The sequence below is a fragment of the Leucopleurus acutus genome (assembly GCF_964270905.1).
Source record: "Leucopleurus acutus genome assembly, chromosome: 10".
NCBI classification, from domain to species: Eukaryota; Metazoa; Chordata; class Mammalia; order Artiodactyla; family Delphinidae; genus Leucopleurus; species Leucopleurus acutus.
The window spans coordinates 38,889,580-38,906,464 of NC_139153.1; the positions used below are offsets into that span (position 1 = coordinate 38,889,580).

The 16,885-nt window shown below is 57.5% G+C and overlaps 1 protein-coding gene across 1 annotated transcript; it reads left to right on the top strand.

Moving 5' to 3' along the window:
* Positions 1–3,154: 3,154 nt before the first annotated feature.
* On the top strand, positions 3,155–15,427 carry MST1R (macrophage stimulating 1 receptor; the record flags this gene model as incomplete). The annotated part of the gene is given in 23 exon segments (XM_082847588.1): positions 3,155–4,402; positions 7,028–7,216; positions 7,291–7,419; positions 7,593–7,763; positions 8,446–8,606; positions 8,963–9,128; positions 9,242–9,378; positions 9,797–9,958; positions 10,054–10,147; positions 10,305–10,514; positions 10,616–10,762; positions 10,843–11,005; positions 11,088–11,116; positions 11,120–11,276; positions 11,355–11,558; positions 11,837–11,917; positions 12,069–12,250; positions 12,346–12,455; positions 12,718–12,883; positions 13,280–13,416; positions 15,174–15,354; positions 15,358–15,395; positions 15,397–15,427. Coding segments are annotated over 23 exon segments (4,293 nt in total).
* Between the last annotated feature and the right edge of the window lie 1,458 nt (positions 15,428–16,885).

The following is a 16,885-nucleotide window of genomic DNA, read 5'->3' on the forward strand; positions in this document are numbered from 1 at the left end:
GGTGCACTGGAATGAGTCACTTACTGTCCCAGGAAATGGCAGCACAGCCCCTGCCCTTGGCCCCACCCCAGATCACATTAGAATGGGTATGGCAGCAGGCCACCTGCCCAGACCCCAAAGCCCCTCTGGAGCAGCCACAGGCTTGGTGGGTGCTGCTCACACTGCCCACATGCCCTGGGTCTCTTTTCTGTCTGCTTGCTGTGTCTGTTCCTTCCCTGAATCCTGGAAAGGGCACCAAACCACTGCCTCTGGGGCCAGGGTGATGCCAGGCTAGCTGTCTCTGACTGCTACCGGTGTTCTTCTGGTCAGCGGTCAGCCTCCAGGTGTCCCTGCTGGCTACCCTGATCCTTGCAGGGCTTCCAGCTTCTTGCTGTTCAGCACCTATTCTGGGTGGGGGTGGGAAGAGATAGTCACAATTAGATAAGTGTGTATACCTAGGACAGTAGGCACCTAAGAGTGCAGGGTTTACCTGTTTGGGGAGCAAGGAAGGGACAACAGACAAACAGGAAAGGTGTTCCTAGTGGAGCAACGAGCATGTGCAAAGGGATGAACCTGGTATGAAACCGGGTATGGTAAAGAACCTTGTCCGACTGGGTAACAGTGAAGCTGGAGGAGTCTTTAAAGCCTAGGGTTCTCAAACTCCAGGTAAAAGTCTGGCAGTGGGGAGCCACAGAATGTTTTAAAGCTGCAGAGTGACATGGTCATATTGTGGTTACAGAGGTCCCCCTGCTGTCATTAGGATGATCTCTTTGCGTTGGAGAAAGAGGCTGGCACTAGTTCTCTGGAGTAGTGTTCAGAGGGGAGTGAGAGCCCAAAGAGGGCAAAGTGGCTAGCACTCCTTCAAAGTGACAAATGCAAGGGCAGTCCTTAGCTGAACGTGGGCCAGGCCTTGTGAACTCACCTTGAGAAAGTGCTTGTATTCAGCACTGCAAGGCTCCATTAGCTGACTTCCCCCACATGGCTTGCCTGCCCCCCTCCCACAGACCAAGTGGATGAGGAGGGAGGAAGGGGCACTCTGTGGATGCCTGCTGTCAAAGACCAAGGCTACCTCAGAGGAGATGCCAGCCTGGGGGCAGCCAACAACTTGGCCACATGATGGCAGCAGAGAACCAACTGTTGACTGCTGCACATCCACCCCCAAAACAGGTGAACGGGGAGGACCCCTCAGGTTTCCTCCCAACCTCTATAAGTCTCTCCCAATGTCCTGAGGCAGAATAGGGGTCACAAGAACCCATGTCTCAGTGCCGGGCAGGGAATGTTTCATATCAGTTTTGCCCTGCATGACTATCTTTAGACAGTTGACTGTGGAACACAGGAATGGTGCCATAATTTCTGATGTGTGTTTATTCATTTCCGGGCCAATTCTGGTTAGCGAAGGGAGTGCCTTTTATGTTGCCTCAGGCACGGTATCCTCCCAGCACTGGGTGTGGCCGCCCCCGTGCTGTTTCCACCCTGTCACCAGATGCTCATTAAGCTCCAGCCTGGATGGGTAGGGGAGTCCAGCATTAGGAATGGGAGTTGGGGGGAGTCAGGTATCCAGAGTAAACTGTGCTGGGGTAGGTGTAGCACAGGGTCTGTGGGACCCACAAGATGGACTTGTCACCGCCTGGATCAGGTAGGCTTCCCGGAGGAGATGCCACCTAAGTTACAAGAGAAGGAAGGGAAAAGGGTGCTCCTGGAAGGAAGAACAAGGAGTATGGGCTGGATGGTGAGTAGAGGAGATACTTGTAGGGTCAGGCTGAATCCTGTTGGGCTGAGGGCTCCTCTCCCCACCCCCACCCGTTACCCTCCAAAGCTCTGGGACTCACAGTTCACAGGTCCCTCAGACCTCAGCCATGGGCCACCCTGTGATGCTTTCCCTCCCTCCAGGGTCCAGGCCCACCTGGCTGAAGGGGATGTCAGGCTAAGGATGTACCCCAGGGCCCCCCTCCAGTGTTGCGGGGAGCCAAGTTACCAAGGAGCAGATGCTGAGAGATGGCAAGAGCAGAACTGAGTTGACTCCCCTATCCCTGCCCCGCATATATCACAGCCTGGAGAGAGAACTCTGGGTAACCACCTAGCGAGAACTGCACCCTCATTTCAGAGACTGAGAGGCTGAGGCCCAGCATGGCTTACAGAGCAGGTTAGAGGTGCCCTGAGAGCCAAAGCCCATGTTTCCCTCATATCAGGGAGGCCCTGGAGCAGAGCCAGGAATGAAGGCCAACATTTTGTGTTTTATTGTCCCCATCCTACAGCTTCCACCTACTGAGGCAGCAGTGGACAGACCAGAGCTAGGGTTGGGCCTCCACATAAGTTGCTTCTCCTCTGACTCTAATGTCCAGCCAACAGGGCTGGCCCCATCTTATAAATCCCACCTGCCCTGGGCAGGCGGGATGCAATGCACCATGCTGACACCATCCTGTCGCTGTCAACCCAGGGCAGGCCCACAGAGGGATAGTCTCTGCCCACAGAGGCTAGTGCCACTCCTGAGGTCTCTCTACACCTCCCCTCTGGTTCTCCACACATTCCTGGCCTCTGTTTCCCACACGGTGGGTCCCCCAGGTCCTGCCTGGAACGAGTGTCTGAGGATGTTGCTGTATCCTGGCGCTAAGAGAAGAACTAGGCCAGGTGGTCCTCAAATGCGCTGGGGCAACACGCCCCCTCACTTCGCCCAGTCGGTCGTGGGGGGCGGGACGGGACAGCTCAGATCTACTTAACCTCTCTCCAGGCCACTCTACGCACACCCACCCACAGGCCACTGAGAAAAAGGGGACCAAGTGTAGGTGTAGGACCCAGGCTTCCGAGGGCCAGGAAAGTCGAACAGGCAGAAGGGCTGGGCTAGGCCAGGCATAGAGCAGGCCCCGCCCACATCCCCGCCCCCACACCCTGGCCCCGTCCGCCCCGCCCCTGGCACTCAGACTTTGCTCCAAGCACCGGCTGGGACCGGCAGCTGGGGCAACAGGTGCGGCGGCCTCTCTGCGTGTGTGTACGCCCGCGCCAGGTGCTCAGACCCGAGGGCAGGAGAAGGCGGCGGGCATCTCAGAAGTCCCGGTGGGGTCGGTGCCCCAGGGCTCCCAGGACCGGCGCTCGACGCTTGTCCAAACCCAGACTTCTCGTTGGCTCCCAGCCAGGCCCGGGCCTGCAGGAACCTCCGCGGGCCGCCATCTGGGCCTCGATGGAGCTCCACCCGCCGCCATTGCAGCCCTTCCTGTTACTACTGCTGCTACTGCTGCTGCTGCTTCTGCCGGCGGTGCCCGAGACGGGAGGGTCCTGGCAGTGCCCGCGCATCCCCTATGCTGCCTCCTGCGACTTTGACGTGGAGTACTTGGTGCCCAGCTTCTCGGCTGGCCGGCCGGTACAGGCTGTGGCAACCTACGAGGGCGGCAGGGAAGGGAGTGCCGTGTTCGTGGCCACACGTAATCGCCTGCATGTGCTTGGGCCTGATCTGCAGCCAGTTGAGAGCCTGGCCACCGGCCCTGCTGGGGCCCCTGGCTGCCAGACGTGTGCGGCCTGTGGCCCAGGCCCCCACGGCCCACCGGGAGACACAGATGCGCAGGTTCTGGTGCTGGAGCCGGTGCTGCCTGCACTGATCAGTTGTGGCTCCAGCCTTCGGGGACGCTGCTTCCTGCATGAGCTAGAGCCCCGCGGGACAGCCCTGCACCTGGCGCCACCAGTCTGCCTTTTCTCGGCGCACCACAATCATCCGGAGGACTGTCCCGACTGTGTAGCCAGCCCGCTGGGCACCCTCGTGACCGTGGTTGAGCAGGGTCATGCCTCCTACTTCTACGTGGCATCCTCACTGGACTCGGCGGCGGCCGCCAGCTTCAGCCCACGATCAGTGTCCATCCGGCGCCTCAAGGCCGACGCCTCAGGATTTGCACCAGGCTTTGCAGCACTGTCAGTGATGCCTGAGCACCTGGCTTCCTACCGCATCGAATACGTGTACAGTTTCCGTGCAGGAGCCTTCGTCTATTTCCTGACTGTGCAGCCAGCCAACGTGGTAGATGCTCCTGGCGCCTTACACACGCGCCTGGTACGGCTCAGCGCTGTCGAGACTGACCTGGGCGACTACCGCGAGCTGGTCCTCGACTGCCGTTTTGCACCTAAACGCCGGCGACGCGCGGCCCATGAGGGCGCACAGCCCTACCCGGTGTTGCAGGCGGCCCACGCTGCTCCAGCGGGCGGGCGACTGGCCACTGAGCTGAGCATCGCTGAGGGCCAGGAAGTGCTATTCGGGGTCTTCTCGGCTAGCAGAGACAGCGGCCCAGGTGTGGATCCCAACTCTGTCGTCTGTGCGTTCCCTGTAGACTTGCTGGACACTCTCATCGAGCAGGGTGTGGAGCGCTGTTGTGAGCCTCCTGTCCGCCCTGGCCTCCGGCGAGGCCTCGACTTCTTCCAGTTGCCCAGTTTTTGCCCGGACCCGGTGAGCAGAAAGAAAGGGCCCTCACTTGTGAGCAGTGTGCACATGCTTCTCTTCCAGCACTGAGAGGATCTGGGACGGGGAGGGCAGGCAGGGAGGAGTTTTCTCTTCCACCCAGTTTCTTAGGGGGTGGTGTGAGGGAATCAGCCAAACAAAGGCCACACCGGAAGCTCATCTCCCAGCCAGGCTAGACCCTGTTGCTACACCATTTTGCTCTTTCACCCTCTCACTTACCGTGGCCCCTTGCTTTTTTTAGGTAATTTCTCTTGTTATGTGAAAATTGGATTACGTCATAACTGTCTCTCTACCAGGCACACTTCCAAACTCTGGGTACAACGATGCTTGTCCCTTCCTACCTGCCCACCACATATACCGTTAGGGACACACGAAAAAACAGCACCCTCCCCCCCACAGGCAGATACTCACAAATTCACCCAGACTCACATCTACTCACCAACACGTTTTCGCTTTCCCTGCGGGAATACTTGTTTTGCTCTGCTTTCTCAAGAGGGTGGGGCAGGAGTTGTCAGAGAATGCTCCCCTCCACCCCTGTTCCAGAGAGCCTTCCGGGCCTTGGAAGATGGGGGCTTGTCAGAGAGCCTGCATGCCTTGGGCTTTCTGGACCCACTCACCCCTGATTGTTCTCCATGGGGTGACTGGGGGAGCATTCAGGACATAGTGAGAGGGTGGCTTGGCTCTAGTAAATTCCAGGAGGTTCACCCCGGTCTTGTGCAGGCAACTAAACATCTGGGGATGAGTAAAGGCCTAGGAGGGGCTGGTTGGATTTGGTTCACCATGTAGGAGTCCCAGACTTTCACCATAGATGGGGCCCTTCTCACCCCAGGCAGGAGGTCTCCCAGCCTATGTTGAACTAGGTGCTCCTTCCTGCAGACCCTACCCAGGTTCTCTTCAGCCATGGTGTCAGGGAGCTAGAGCAGAGAGTAAGAGGACATTCCTTAAAATGCTTCCCTGATGACAAACCCAAAACTTATCCCTTGAAGCCATTGAAACAGTTCCACCCTACAGTACAAGAGATTACGCCAAGGAAATGGGGTGAACGAACAAACAAATGGCATTGGACAAGTGGCCTTTCACGGAGCTAACCCACAGTCACTGCTCTCTGAGTCTTTGGCTGCCCTGGGGCTCTGGCCCTTCTGTGATATTCTTCACTGACTCCTTTGCTCTGATTGATGCCCCAGAGGTGGGAGAGAATTTACACACAATGAGGGGTGGGGGGATCTTCTGCCTCCCTCCTTCAACTGACTCCCTCTGGGTTGAGGAGGCCCTAGGGGTTGAGATCCCTAGTCTGGGTCTGGGCAGCCCTGACTGCCCTCCTCTCCTTCTCTCTGGGGAGTCAGAACCTCTCCCTGACTTGGCTAGTGGTCAGGGGATCAGAAGACACCCAGCACGACTTGGCAGTGCAAGGCTCCAAAAGGACTAATCTCAAGCCCTGGAGCCCAGGGGCAAACAGGCAGCGGTGCAGCTCTGACCAGGGTAGGGCCTCTATTCCACCCCACAGCCCCACCTGTCCCTGAGTCATACTGAAAACACCTGGCTGGCTTCCTGCTAGGGCCAGGACTTTTACTCACCTCCAGTGAGGACAGAGTCCCAGTCCCCACCCACCCACCCTATAGACCCAGTGTGTGGAGTTTCAGAGCCCAGCTCTATGCTGAGGTCTTGTTCCCAAGACTTATAATCAGCACTGAGGTCTCAGGACTGAGTTAAGCATACTTAGTCTGATAGGGGCCTTCCATCAGCCTTGAGGAGTACCCTTAGGGTTGGCAAGGGAGGGTCCCAAGCTACTGGGCTACAGAGCCCTGCCTCCACCTTGCACCCAGCTCCAATACCCTGCATCCATGCCCTCACTGCCTGGTTTCCTAGAAGTTTCCACAGCTCTGCACTGGGGCACTGAGTGTCCCCCAAACACCCACCTGCTAAGAGCAGGGGAGAAATTAGTGTCTCCTCTTACCCGGGCCTTCAGGCCTTGGTTTATCCCTCCTGTACCCTGAAGGAAGTACAGGTAGAAGCTGGAGGTACAGAAAGACCTTTGGCATCTCAGGGAGAAGGACGACGTTACTAACCCTGCGCTGGCCAGTTAACCTCAGAGTTCAGCCCCTTAAGCAGGTGGAGAGACTGAAGGCTGAAGAGGGGACAGGGTTTGTTGAAGTGCAGGGCAGGACCAGCAGGGGGCAGGAGAGGACTCTGGTCAGGAGCTCAGACTTCCGACCTGGTTCGTCTTCTGAGAGGCGATAAGGCCTTTGACATGTGAGCAAACCTCTCTGAGCCAGTTTCCTTATCTATAAAACGGGGGTGATGAGAGAACCCACTCTACAGCGTGGCTGTGAGGACAGAATGGGGTTGGCTCTGTAAAACTCAGTAACTCATTATGAGAATGGCCATGGCAGGGTAGGGCAAGGCGTAGGGGGAGCCAGCGTTCCAGCCTTGGCCTTCCCTGGCCTTGCTACATCTGAGAGCCCCATGGAAGCAGTGGAGTAACTGGCAGGACTGGGGCCTTCTCCAGCCAGGCCAGGTGAGGGGTGGGAGTTTAGGCTGCTGTGGTCACTGACAGAAGCCCCAAGGGGTCAGTTCATGGAGATGAGCCCTGAATCCTTCCCTGACCCTCCCCAGCCTGGCCTGGTGGCTCCCAGCCCCAAAACCAGCTGCCGCCACTTCCCTCTGCTGGTCAGCAGCAGCCTCTTACGGGTGGACCTATTCAACGGGCTGTTAGGACCAGCGCAGGTCACTGCATTGCACGTGACACGTCTCGACAATGTCACAGTGGCCCACATGGGCACAGCCGATGGGCGCATCCTGCAGGTAGGTCCCTCATCTCCACGGCCCCTTGTCCCGGGATCCCTGTCCCCATTTTGCTCACAGCCGACCTGTCCCAGGTGGAGCTGGCCAGGTCTCTCAACTACTTGCTGTACGTGTCCAACTTCTCACTGGGCAGCAATGGGCAGCCTGTGCATCGGGATGTCAGTCGCCTTGGGGACCACCTGCTCTTTGCCTCTGGGGACCAGGTAAGGTGGGCAGGGTAGGGCCCGGGGCCGGGCTGTTGGGAGCACAGCTTCTCCATCAGATCCAAGGAGGCATTGACACACAGGTCCCCCCACCCTGATCTACAGTAGGACCAGGGGGTCTAAGGGGCTTAGTCTCCCCCTTCAGCCACCCCTGAGCCACCTGTTTGTCCAAGGTCTTCCAGGTACCTATCCAGGGCCCTGGCTGCCGCCACTTCCTCACCTGTGGGCGTTGCCTGCGGGCACAGCGTTTCATGGGCTGTGGATGGTGTGGGGGCATGTGTGGCCGGCAGAAGGATTGTCCTGGCTCCTGGCAACAGGACCATTGCCCACCCGAGCTTACTAAGGTATGGCTTACCTGGCAGGGCACAGGTAAGTGTGGGACAAACCGGGCCTGGGGTGGAGGTCAGCAGGTCTTAACCATGATCTTCCTCAGGCCTGGGATGTCTTCAGTGTTTACAAGGAGAACATTCTTTTTTTTTAATTTTTAATAAATTAATTAATTAATTAATTTATTTATTTTGGCTGCGTTGGCTTGGGTCTTCGTTGCTGCGCACGGGCTTTCTCTTGTTGCGGTGAGCGGGGGCTACTCTTCATTTCGGTGCATGTGCTTCTCATTGCGGTAGTTTCTCTTGTCACGGAGCATGGGCTCTAGGCGCGCAGGCTTCAGTAGTTGTGGCTCACGGGCTCTAGAGTGCAGGCTCAGGAGTTGTGGCGCATGGGCTTAGTTGCTCCGCGGCGTGTGGGATCTTCCCGGACCAGAGATTGAACCCGTGTCTCCTGAATTGGCAGACGGATTCTTAACCACTGTGCCACCAGGGAAGTCCCAAGGAGGGTATTCTTGGCAGAGGGGATGGCACATGCAAAGACTTAGAGGCAGAAAAGTATTGAGTGAGGACAAGCAAGTGACCTAGAGTGACTGGAGTGTGGGGCAGGCAAGGAGTGTGGCAGAAAACTTAGGGGAAAGCAGACAGGGCTGAGAGTCCTGACCCATAAAGGGACTCAGGCTATCTTCTCTTCCCCTCTCAGTTCAGCCCCCACAGTGGACCCCTAAGGGGCAGCACAAGACTGACCCTGTGTGGCTCCAACTTCTACCTGCATCCTCCTGGTCTGGTGCCTGAGGGCACCCATCAGGTCACTGTGGGTCAAAGTCCCTGCCGACTGCTGCTCAAAGGCAACTCAAACTTCAGGTACGACTTGGTCCCTGCCCTTTCTATCCCTGATGGGGATAACCAAGCAGCCCCTTCCCTGTGAGACCCTGTCCTCTGCTTGTATGGGGCAAGGAGGTATGAGGCAAGCTGTAGTAGCTCTGGTTGCTTTCTGTCTGGGGGGACATCTCTCTCCCTTCTTGAGCCTACATATGCCCTACCTGTCTGTTGAGTCATGGCAAAGCTAGTCCCTTCCCCGTCAGATCCTGCCGACCCTGGATGAAGCCATGGCTAGAGAGATGCTATCTTCAAGCTCAGATGAGACCTGTGATTTGTGGTGGGCATGCAACCAGGCCTGTGTGACCCCTGGCTGACCTTGAGTTCCCCTGATGTCCCAGCCAAGTACCCCGGAAGGACTTTGTAGAGGAGCTTGAGTGTGAACTGGAGCCCTTGGGCACGCAGGAAGCCGGGCCTGCCAACGTCAGCCTCACTGTGACCAACATGCCACTGGGCAAGCACTTCCGGGTAGATGGCACCTCCATGCTGCAAGGCTTCTCTTTCATGGTGAGGCCACTTTTCCTTGTTTGTGCCCTTGGCCAACTGGGCAGTTCGGGCGGGGAAGAGTTTAGAGTGGAGTGCCTCCTGCTCCAAGCTAAGCCACCTCCATGCCCTCTTAGGAACCCGTGCTGACAGCAGTACAACCCCTCTTTGGTCCACGGGCAGGGGGTACCTGCCTCACCCTTGAAGGCCAAGGCCTGTCTGTTGGCACCAGCCGGGCTGTGCTGGTCAATGGGACTGAGTGCCTGCTGAAACGGTAAGTGCCAGTGGGAAAGGGGATGGGAGGCCACAGGGTCCCACGTAGGGGAGCCCTCACCAGGTGGGGCTTGAATCCCCGACAGGGCAGGGGGAGGAGGGTTCAGTCACTCAGTGTAGGGAACAGGTCTAGGAAGAAGTGTCTTCTGCTCCCTCCAGCCCAGAGGTGGTTTGGGATGGCAAGAGAGCCCATTACAGAGTCCACTGGCTGCAGCCAAGGCTGTGGGGGGAACCTGTTCCCTCCCTGACTTCTTGGAGGCCTTTCTGGGACCACCCTATCTTCAGACAGACCCATGGAGTATGGGCAAGTTGAGGAGATGACCAACAGAGGAATTGGGAGGGGTCAGCAGGCTCCTGGAGGAGTCGGGCCTAGCCATCACATGGAGGGTGCCCCTGAGCCTAATCCCCCTGTTCTGCAGGGTCAGCGAGGGGCAACTTTTATGTACCACACCCCCCGGGGCTGCTACCGCCCGCGTTCCCATTCGCCTGCAGGTGGGGGGCGCCGAAGTGCCTGGCTCCTGGAACTTCCACTATCAGGAAGACCCCATCATGCTGGGTATCAGCCCCAACTGTGGCTACACGTAAGTGCCACCTCCTTGCCCGCTCTGGTCTCCTAAGAATGAGGGATCCAGCCTCGGAGAGCACCCCAAGTCCACCACCCTGCTCTCCTCCACAGTGGTTCCCACGTCACCATCCATGGCCAGCATCTGACTTCAGTGTGGCACCTCGTGCTGTCATTCCATGATGGGCGCAGGGCAGTGGAGAACAGGGTGAGTGGGCACTGGTAGCTGCCGAGTGGGCACTGGCCAGGAGGGAGGAAGGCCACACCAGTCCCCTGAGTTCCAGCCCCAGCCCATGCTGGGCTGAGGGGTCTGGGGTGGCTGTAGGTGGGATACCGGGCTAACCACTCTCGCATGGACCCAGCAGTGTGAGGGGCAGCTCCCGGAGCAGCACTGGTGCCGCCTGCCCGAATACGTGGTCCGAGGACCACAGGGGTGGGTGACGGGGAACCTGAGTGCCCAGGGGGATGGAGCTGCTGGCTTCACGCTGCCTGGCTTTCGCTTCCTGGCCCCACCCCACCCACCCAGCATGGACCTGGTCGCACTGAAGCCTGAGGAGCATGCCGTTAAGTTTGAGGTAAGTGGGGAGGATAGGGGGTGGAGACAGTGGAGCGTTAAGGCTGCAGCCTGCCCGGAAGAGATGGGGGCAATGGCCAGCCCTCATGACTGTCTCTGCAGTACATTGGGCTGGGCGCTGTGGCTGATTGTGTGGATGTGAACGTGACCGTGGGTGGTGAGAGCTGCCAGCATGAGCTGCGGGGGGATGTGATTGTCTGCCCCCTTCCCCCCTCCCTGCAACTTGGCAAGGATGGTGCTCCACTGCAGGTAGGCAGCTCAGCTGGCCCTCTATGGGAAACATGGGTTGAGGACCTACAGGCTGGGCCTGAGCTGCCACCTGCCTCCAGGTCTGCGTGGATGGTGGGTGTCACATCCTGGGCAAGGTAGTGCGGCCAGGTCTGGAAGGGGTCCCACAGAGCACACTCCTCGGTGTCCTACTGGCCCTGCTCCTGCTTGTGGCTGTACTGGCCACCATACTGGTCTTCAGTTACCACCAGAGAAAACAGCTAGGTGAGCTCTCCACTCCCATCCTGACCCAACCCCACCCCCAACCTCTGACATCTCCAAGTCCCTATATCCTCTCTCTGCCCAGGCCTTAGGGGTCTGCCCACACCTCCTGGGTAGGGGTCAGCCTCTAGGAGCTTGGAGTGGCTGGCTACCAGGAGCCATTTTTCCACAGTCCTTTCTCCGAACCTGGATGACTTGGCATCCCTGGACCGGACCACTGGAGCCATGTCTCTGCCTCTGCTCCGCTCAAGCTCTGACTATAGAAATGGCCTTGGTGAGAGGGTGGAGGTGCTAGAAGCTGGGACCATACTCTCTGGTCCACCAGCCCCTCATTCCCTCTCTTTCTCAGCAGCCCCTGCCATTGATGGCCAGGATTCCACCACTCAGGTCCACAGAACATCCTTCTCAGGCAACGGGGATGGGTCCCATGTCCCACTGCTGCGGAAAGAGTCCATCCAGCTTGGGGACCTGAACTCTGCACTCCTGGCCGAGGTCAAGGATGTACTGATTCCCCACGAGTGGGTAGTCACCCACACTGACCGAGTCATTGGTAAAGGTATGGGGGCCAGGCCAGGTGGGGTTTGGGGCTCAAGGGATAGTTGGGCAGGACACTGAGCCTCCATTTGCTCATCTGTGAAATAGGAATTCTGTCTTCCGTGGGTTCTGGTGCAGATTACGTGGGTGTGGGAGGGCTGCAGGCTCTGCCATCATGAAGCTGCTGCTTGTCTTTAATGTCAGGTTGGCCAGTTGGGGCTCTGAGGTCTGGTTGCCAGTGGGAGGGTGTGGTGCGAGCCCTGGGCACTGGGCCCCCTCTCACTGTCTCTCCCTCATCAGGTCACTTTGGAGTTGTTTACCATGGAGAATACACAGACGAGGCCCAGAATCAAATCCACTGTGCCATCAAGTCGCTGAGTCGTAAGTGGAGCAGAGGCTGGGAGGATACTCGTCCCTGCTGTGCTACCACTGCTCTGAGTGACCTTGAGCAGGAGACCTTTCTTCTCTGTTTCCCCATCTGACCCTTGGAAAGGGCCTCCCTGCCCTGGGCCTGACTCCAGCCTCTCTGCAGGCATCACGGAGGTGCAGGAGGTGGAGGCCTTCCTGCGTGAGGGGCTGCTCATGCGCAGTCTGCACCACCCAAATGTGATGGCTCTTATTGGTATCGTGCTGCCGCCTGAAGGGCTGCCCCGCGTGCTGCTGCCCTATATGCGCCACGGAGACCTGCTCCAATTCATCCGCTCACCCCAGCGGGTCAGTGCTCAGCTGGCCCTGGATTGGGGGGCTTGGGCAACAGCTGGGGATGGAGCTGCTCCGTCCTCGCCTACTGACCGACCTGTGCCCCCCAGAGCCCCACAGTGAAGGACCTCATCAGCTTCGGCCTGCAGGTGGCCCGTGGCATGGCGTACCTGGCAGAGCAGAAGTTTGTGCACCGGGACCTGGCTGCTCGGAACTGCATGTGAGCAGCCAGAGTGAGGTTGGGGTGAAGCCAAGGGGCAGAGCACCAGGGCGTGCAGCTAAAGGTGCCTCAGGGAAGGCCCATGCTCCAGTCCTTGCTGTGCAGCCCTGGGCATGTCCTTCCCTCTCTGGGCTTCAGTTTTCCTGTCTGCCCAATGCAGGCTTGAGTCGGACACTGTGGCTCAGAAACCTTGTAAGGGCCTGAAACAGGTGGGTTCAGGGCCTGGTGGGGGCCCGTCCTGAGTGTGATTCTCCCCTCCCAGGCTGGATGAGTCATTCACAGTCAAGGTGGCTGACTTTGGTCTGGCCCGCGATGTCCTGGACAAGGAGTACTACAGTGTCCAACAGCGCCACCATGCTCGCCTACCTGTCAAATGGATGGCGCTAGAGAGCCTGCAGACCTACAGATTCACCACCAAGTCCGACGTGGTTAGGCCCCACCTGCCCCAGAGTCCACACGGCCTCAGAGAACACTTGGCCTTGCCCATTGATCTCCGGATGGTGATGAGCCCAGGGAATCCCCACGCTGGGCAGCCCCACAGCCCATTCGTCCACCTCTGGGCAGGTGTCAGGGCAAGAGGAGGCTGTGAACTCATTGGCTTCTCACAGACAATCCAGGCCCTGCCCAGCCCCAGCTCTGGATGGCTCTGGTGGTGGGCGGGGACAGAGGGAAATGCTTGTGAGGTATTGAGGAATGGGCTCTGACTGGGGGTGTTGAGCCCCTCATTTCCAGCTAGAGGGCTCTAGGAGGTAGAGGACCTGGGGGGGGCCCACCTGTCCCCCCCAGGGCGAGAGCTGAGTCCCTTCACCTGTCCCCTCCCACAGTGGTCGTTTGGTGTCCTCTTATGGGAACTGCTGACACGGGGTGCCCCACCGTACCCCCACATCGACCCTTTTGACCTCATGCACTTCCTGGCCCAGGGTCGGCGCCTGCCCCAGCCTGAGTATTGCCCTGATTCTCTGTGAGTATGTGGAAATGGTGATGGGGAGGGAGCTGGGCCCCAGAGACAAGGAGGGGAGGAGGGGGCCAGAGACGGAGTTCTTGCCTGGCTCTCTGATTCTCTGGTTGACCTAGAAAGGGACCCTCTCTGGACCTCAGTTTCCTCATCTGTGGTTCCACCACGTTCGAGGCTTGGTGCTGGAGGGATATCATGGTTGCCATGGTAACACCATTCCCAACTCAGAGTCTGGGTTGAGGCCAGTGATTTGATTTCCCAGCACTCTTCTCCCCTCACCACGCCAAGAGGGGCTGTTTTCCATTTATTCCACTTACTTAACCTCAAGGAAAGGTTCCATTAGCTCTCACACTAGCCCCCTCCACGTCTCCAGATCAGAATGTTTTCTTCATTGGATATAGTTTCAGATTCCCTGTTCCCAGAGGCATGGCAGCAGCTGTGTTTCATCAGTGCCTGTCGCGTGGTTCAGCTTCATAAGCAGCATGCATGCCTTAGCTGTGCTGAGGTCTTTGAGGTTAGAACAGGAAAAGCCAGGTCATAGGTAAAGGTGGTTGATGATTACTGTCTCACTCAGCTCGTGCTCCAGAAGGGTATGAGTCACCCTTCCTCACAGCCCTGCCTGCCTTGATTTTGCTTTTTATTATTTATTTCACTAATGAACCTGGTTCAAAGTAAGGGAAATTAACTTCACTGCCTATCAGCCTCCAGGTCAGGCTCCCTGAAACAGATTCTGAGATGGAGGTTTACATGCAGGGGGTTTATTGGTAGGTTAGGGGCGAGGGAAGCAGGACTAGGTAGGGGGAGAAGTTGGGCTATGATGCAGATGCAGCAGAGGCTGCAGTCCATCCCCTGGGGACCTCTGTAATTGGGATGGCCCTTCAGAGTTTTCTGAAATTGAGACCAAGGGGCCCAGGTCTTTGCTCCAGACATCCATTAGTCACTGCTTACAGATGTCCCTGAGGAAGGAGTGTGAGCTTGGAGGAGGCATTTCTTTTCTGCCTAGGCCAGTTCCTAGAGGGGGCCTCAGCCAAGAGCCATCAGAAGTCACAGGGGGAATGAAGGGGGGAAACTGGGTGGCATACCATGGCATCCTCCATACCAGGGGAAGTCCCTTCTCTCTGGGCTTCAGTTTCCTCATCTGCGAAGTTGGAATGATAACAGTACCACCCTCAGAGGTCTGAGAATTATATGAGATTATTGTGTGTAGGTCACTTTTAGTATCATTTAAGGCACGGATGACATTTCCAAGATAAAGGGTCACGTATTAGGATCCAACAGACAAACCTAGAGAAACTCTGCTTGGAATCCATGGTGCAATGAGCTGCCCCACACATCTCAGGGCTTTTAATCCCCATTTCACTGGACCTGGGCTTCCTTCCTGGAAGACGTGATGATAACCATGATAGCTTGTGAGCCGGGGCCTAAGCTAAGAATTTCACAGGAATCCTCTCACTTTATGCCCCAATAGCTCTGTGATCAGAGAAGACTCCAGAGGCACACACAGGTTAAGGAACTTGCTCAAGATCACATAACCCAGGTCACAGGACACAGGAGTCCAGCCTCTCAGCCCTGAGGCAATTTGACCTCTGCCAGGGTGGAAGGCAGTCGAGAAGAGCTGCCCCTAATTGGCTGATGCAAGGCACCAGGCCCTGTCACCCGCTCTCCATCCCATGTGGCCTGCCAGGGGGCTAACAGCAGGTGGATAACGCAGAATCTCTGGGTAGGGGTGCACCGTGCCCCTCATGTTTTCCTCTACCCGCTAGGTACGCAGTAATGCAGCACTGCTGGGCTGCAGACCCTGCAGCACGACCCACCTTTGGAGCACTGGCAGGGGACGTGGAACGCTTGGTGGCCGCGTTGCAAGGGGACCACTACGTGCAGCTGCCTGTGGCCTACGTGAACGTGGGCCCTGGTGCCCCGGACAAGGCAGAAATGCCCTCAGAATAGTCACCATCCCCACCAGTGCACAGGAGTATAGGTGGCCCGGCCCCTCTCAGAGCCACCAAAGTCCACGTGACCTCAGCCCCAGGAAGGCATTGGGGGGTTGGACCTGCATAGCGGTGGGAGTTAACCCCAAGCTGCCTCTGGGCTGGCCTCTGCCCTGTCCCTGTCCCTGCCTCTTAACCTTCAGGGGCACAGGAGGGCTACAAGGCACATTGGTCTCTCACTCCCCAGTGGGGGCCAGTGATGGGATCCTTGATGCAGTGAGTATTTATGGAGTGTCTGCTGTGTAACTGGCTGCTGGGCACAGGGGACTCAGTGGTGACCACTGGCCCTTAGATCATTAAATGAACAAATAAATATTTAATTACAAATTGTGGTAAGTGCTATGGAAGAAAAAGACAGGCTGCTTTGAGGGAATGGAGGACAGCCTTAGATAGATGAATAGAGAGGTAAGGGAAACCACCCCAGGAGGTGACATTTTTGCTGAGACTTTGTCAGGTGGGAACTGTGCCAGAAGCGGTCGGGGGGGGGGAAGAGAGTTTTTGGCAGAGTGAACAGCACATGCAAATACCCTGAGGCTGGAAAGGGGTTGAGTCAGCAAGAAGGCTCCAGAGAACAGGAAGGGGAGGCCAGGCCCAAATCCAGGTTACAGGGTCCTGGGGGCTTTTGGATGGAACCGAGAGGGGTGGGTTGAATACCCAGATATGCAGCAGCCAGGTTGGCTTCTCCTATTGCCCAGTCTGCCTGTCCCATTCCCCAGGCCCTAACCCCACTCCAGGGCTCCCTGCTCTACCTGCGGCCTTCCCCCAACTCCCCCCGCCACCCCCCCGCCACTGATAAGTCATGGAGACTTGCTCCCCTTCCCCCCAATCCTGCCAGCATTGCTCTTGCAGCCTTGAAAGAGATGAGCCAGCAGCAAGGCCTCAGCTCCACACTTTCAAGGCACCAGCTTCAAGGTGCAGACTGCTTAGGCTATTTATACTCGTCAAGGCCACTGTACAATACCCACTAGAGGGGCAGGCTCCACCAGAGAAGGAGAACAGCTTCCTCCTTGTACTATCCCTCCCCCGTGCCCTCAGTGCTGAGGGGGTCGCTGGCCTCTGCTGGTGTGGATGACTGGAGTATCAGGGTGACTGAGCCCAGGACATGCACTATGGCGGTTCCTCTCTCTCTCCCTTTTTTAAAAAAATATTTATTTATTTATTTGTTTGGTTGTGCCGGGTCTTAGTTGCAGCAGGCAGGCTCCTTAGTTGCGGCATGCAGGCTCTTTAGTTGTGGCATGCAAACTCTTAGTTGTGGCATGCACGTGGGATCTAGTTCCCTGACCAGGGATCGAACCTGGGCCTGCTGCATTGGGAGCATGGAGTCTTAACCACTGTGCTACCAGGGAAGTCCTGGTTCCTCTCTCTTGCTCGGGTCCCCCATGGCCTCTATCTCATTAGTTGGGGAACCCTGGCTCACGCTGAAGGGCGTAGGCTCCCTTCCCTTTGAGTCCCCAGCTCTTTGCCCTGCCACGCATGGAACCCTGGGT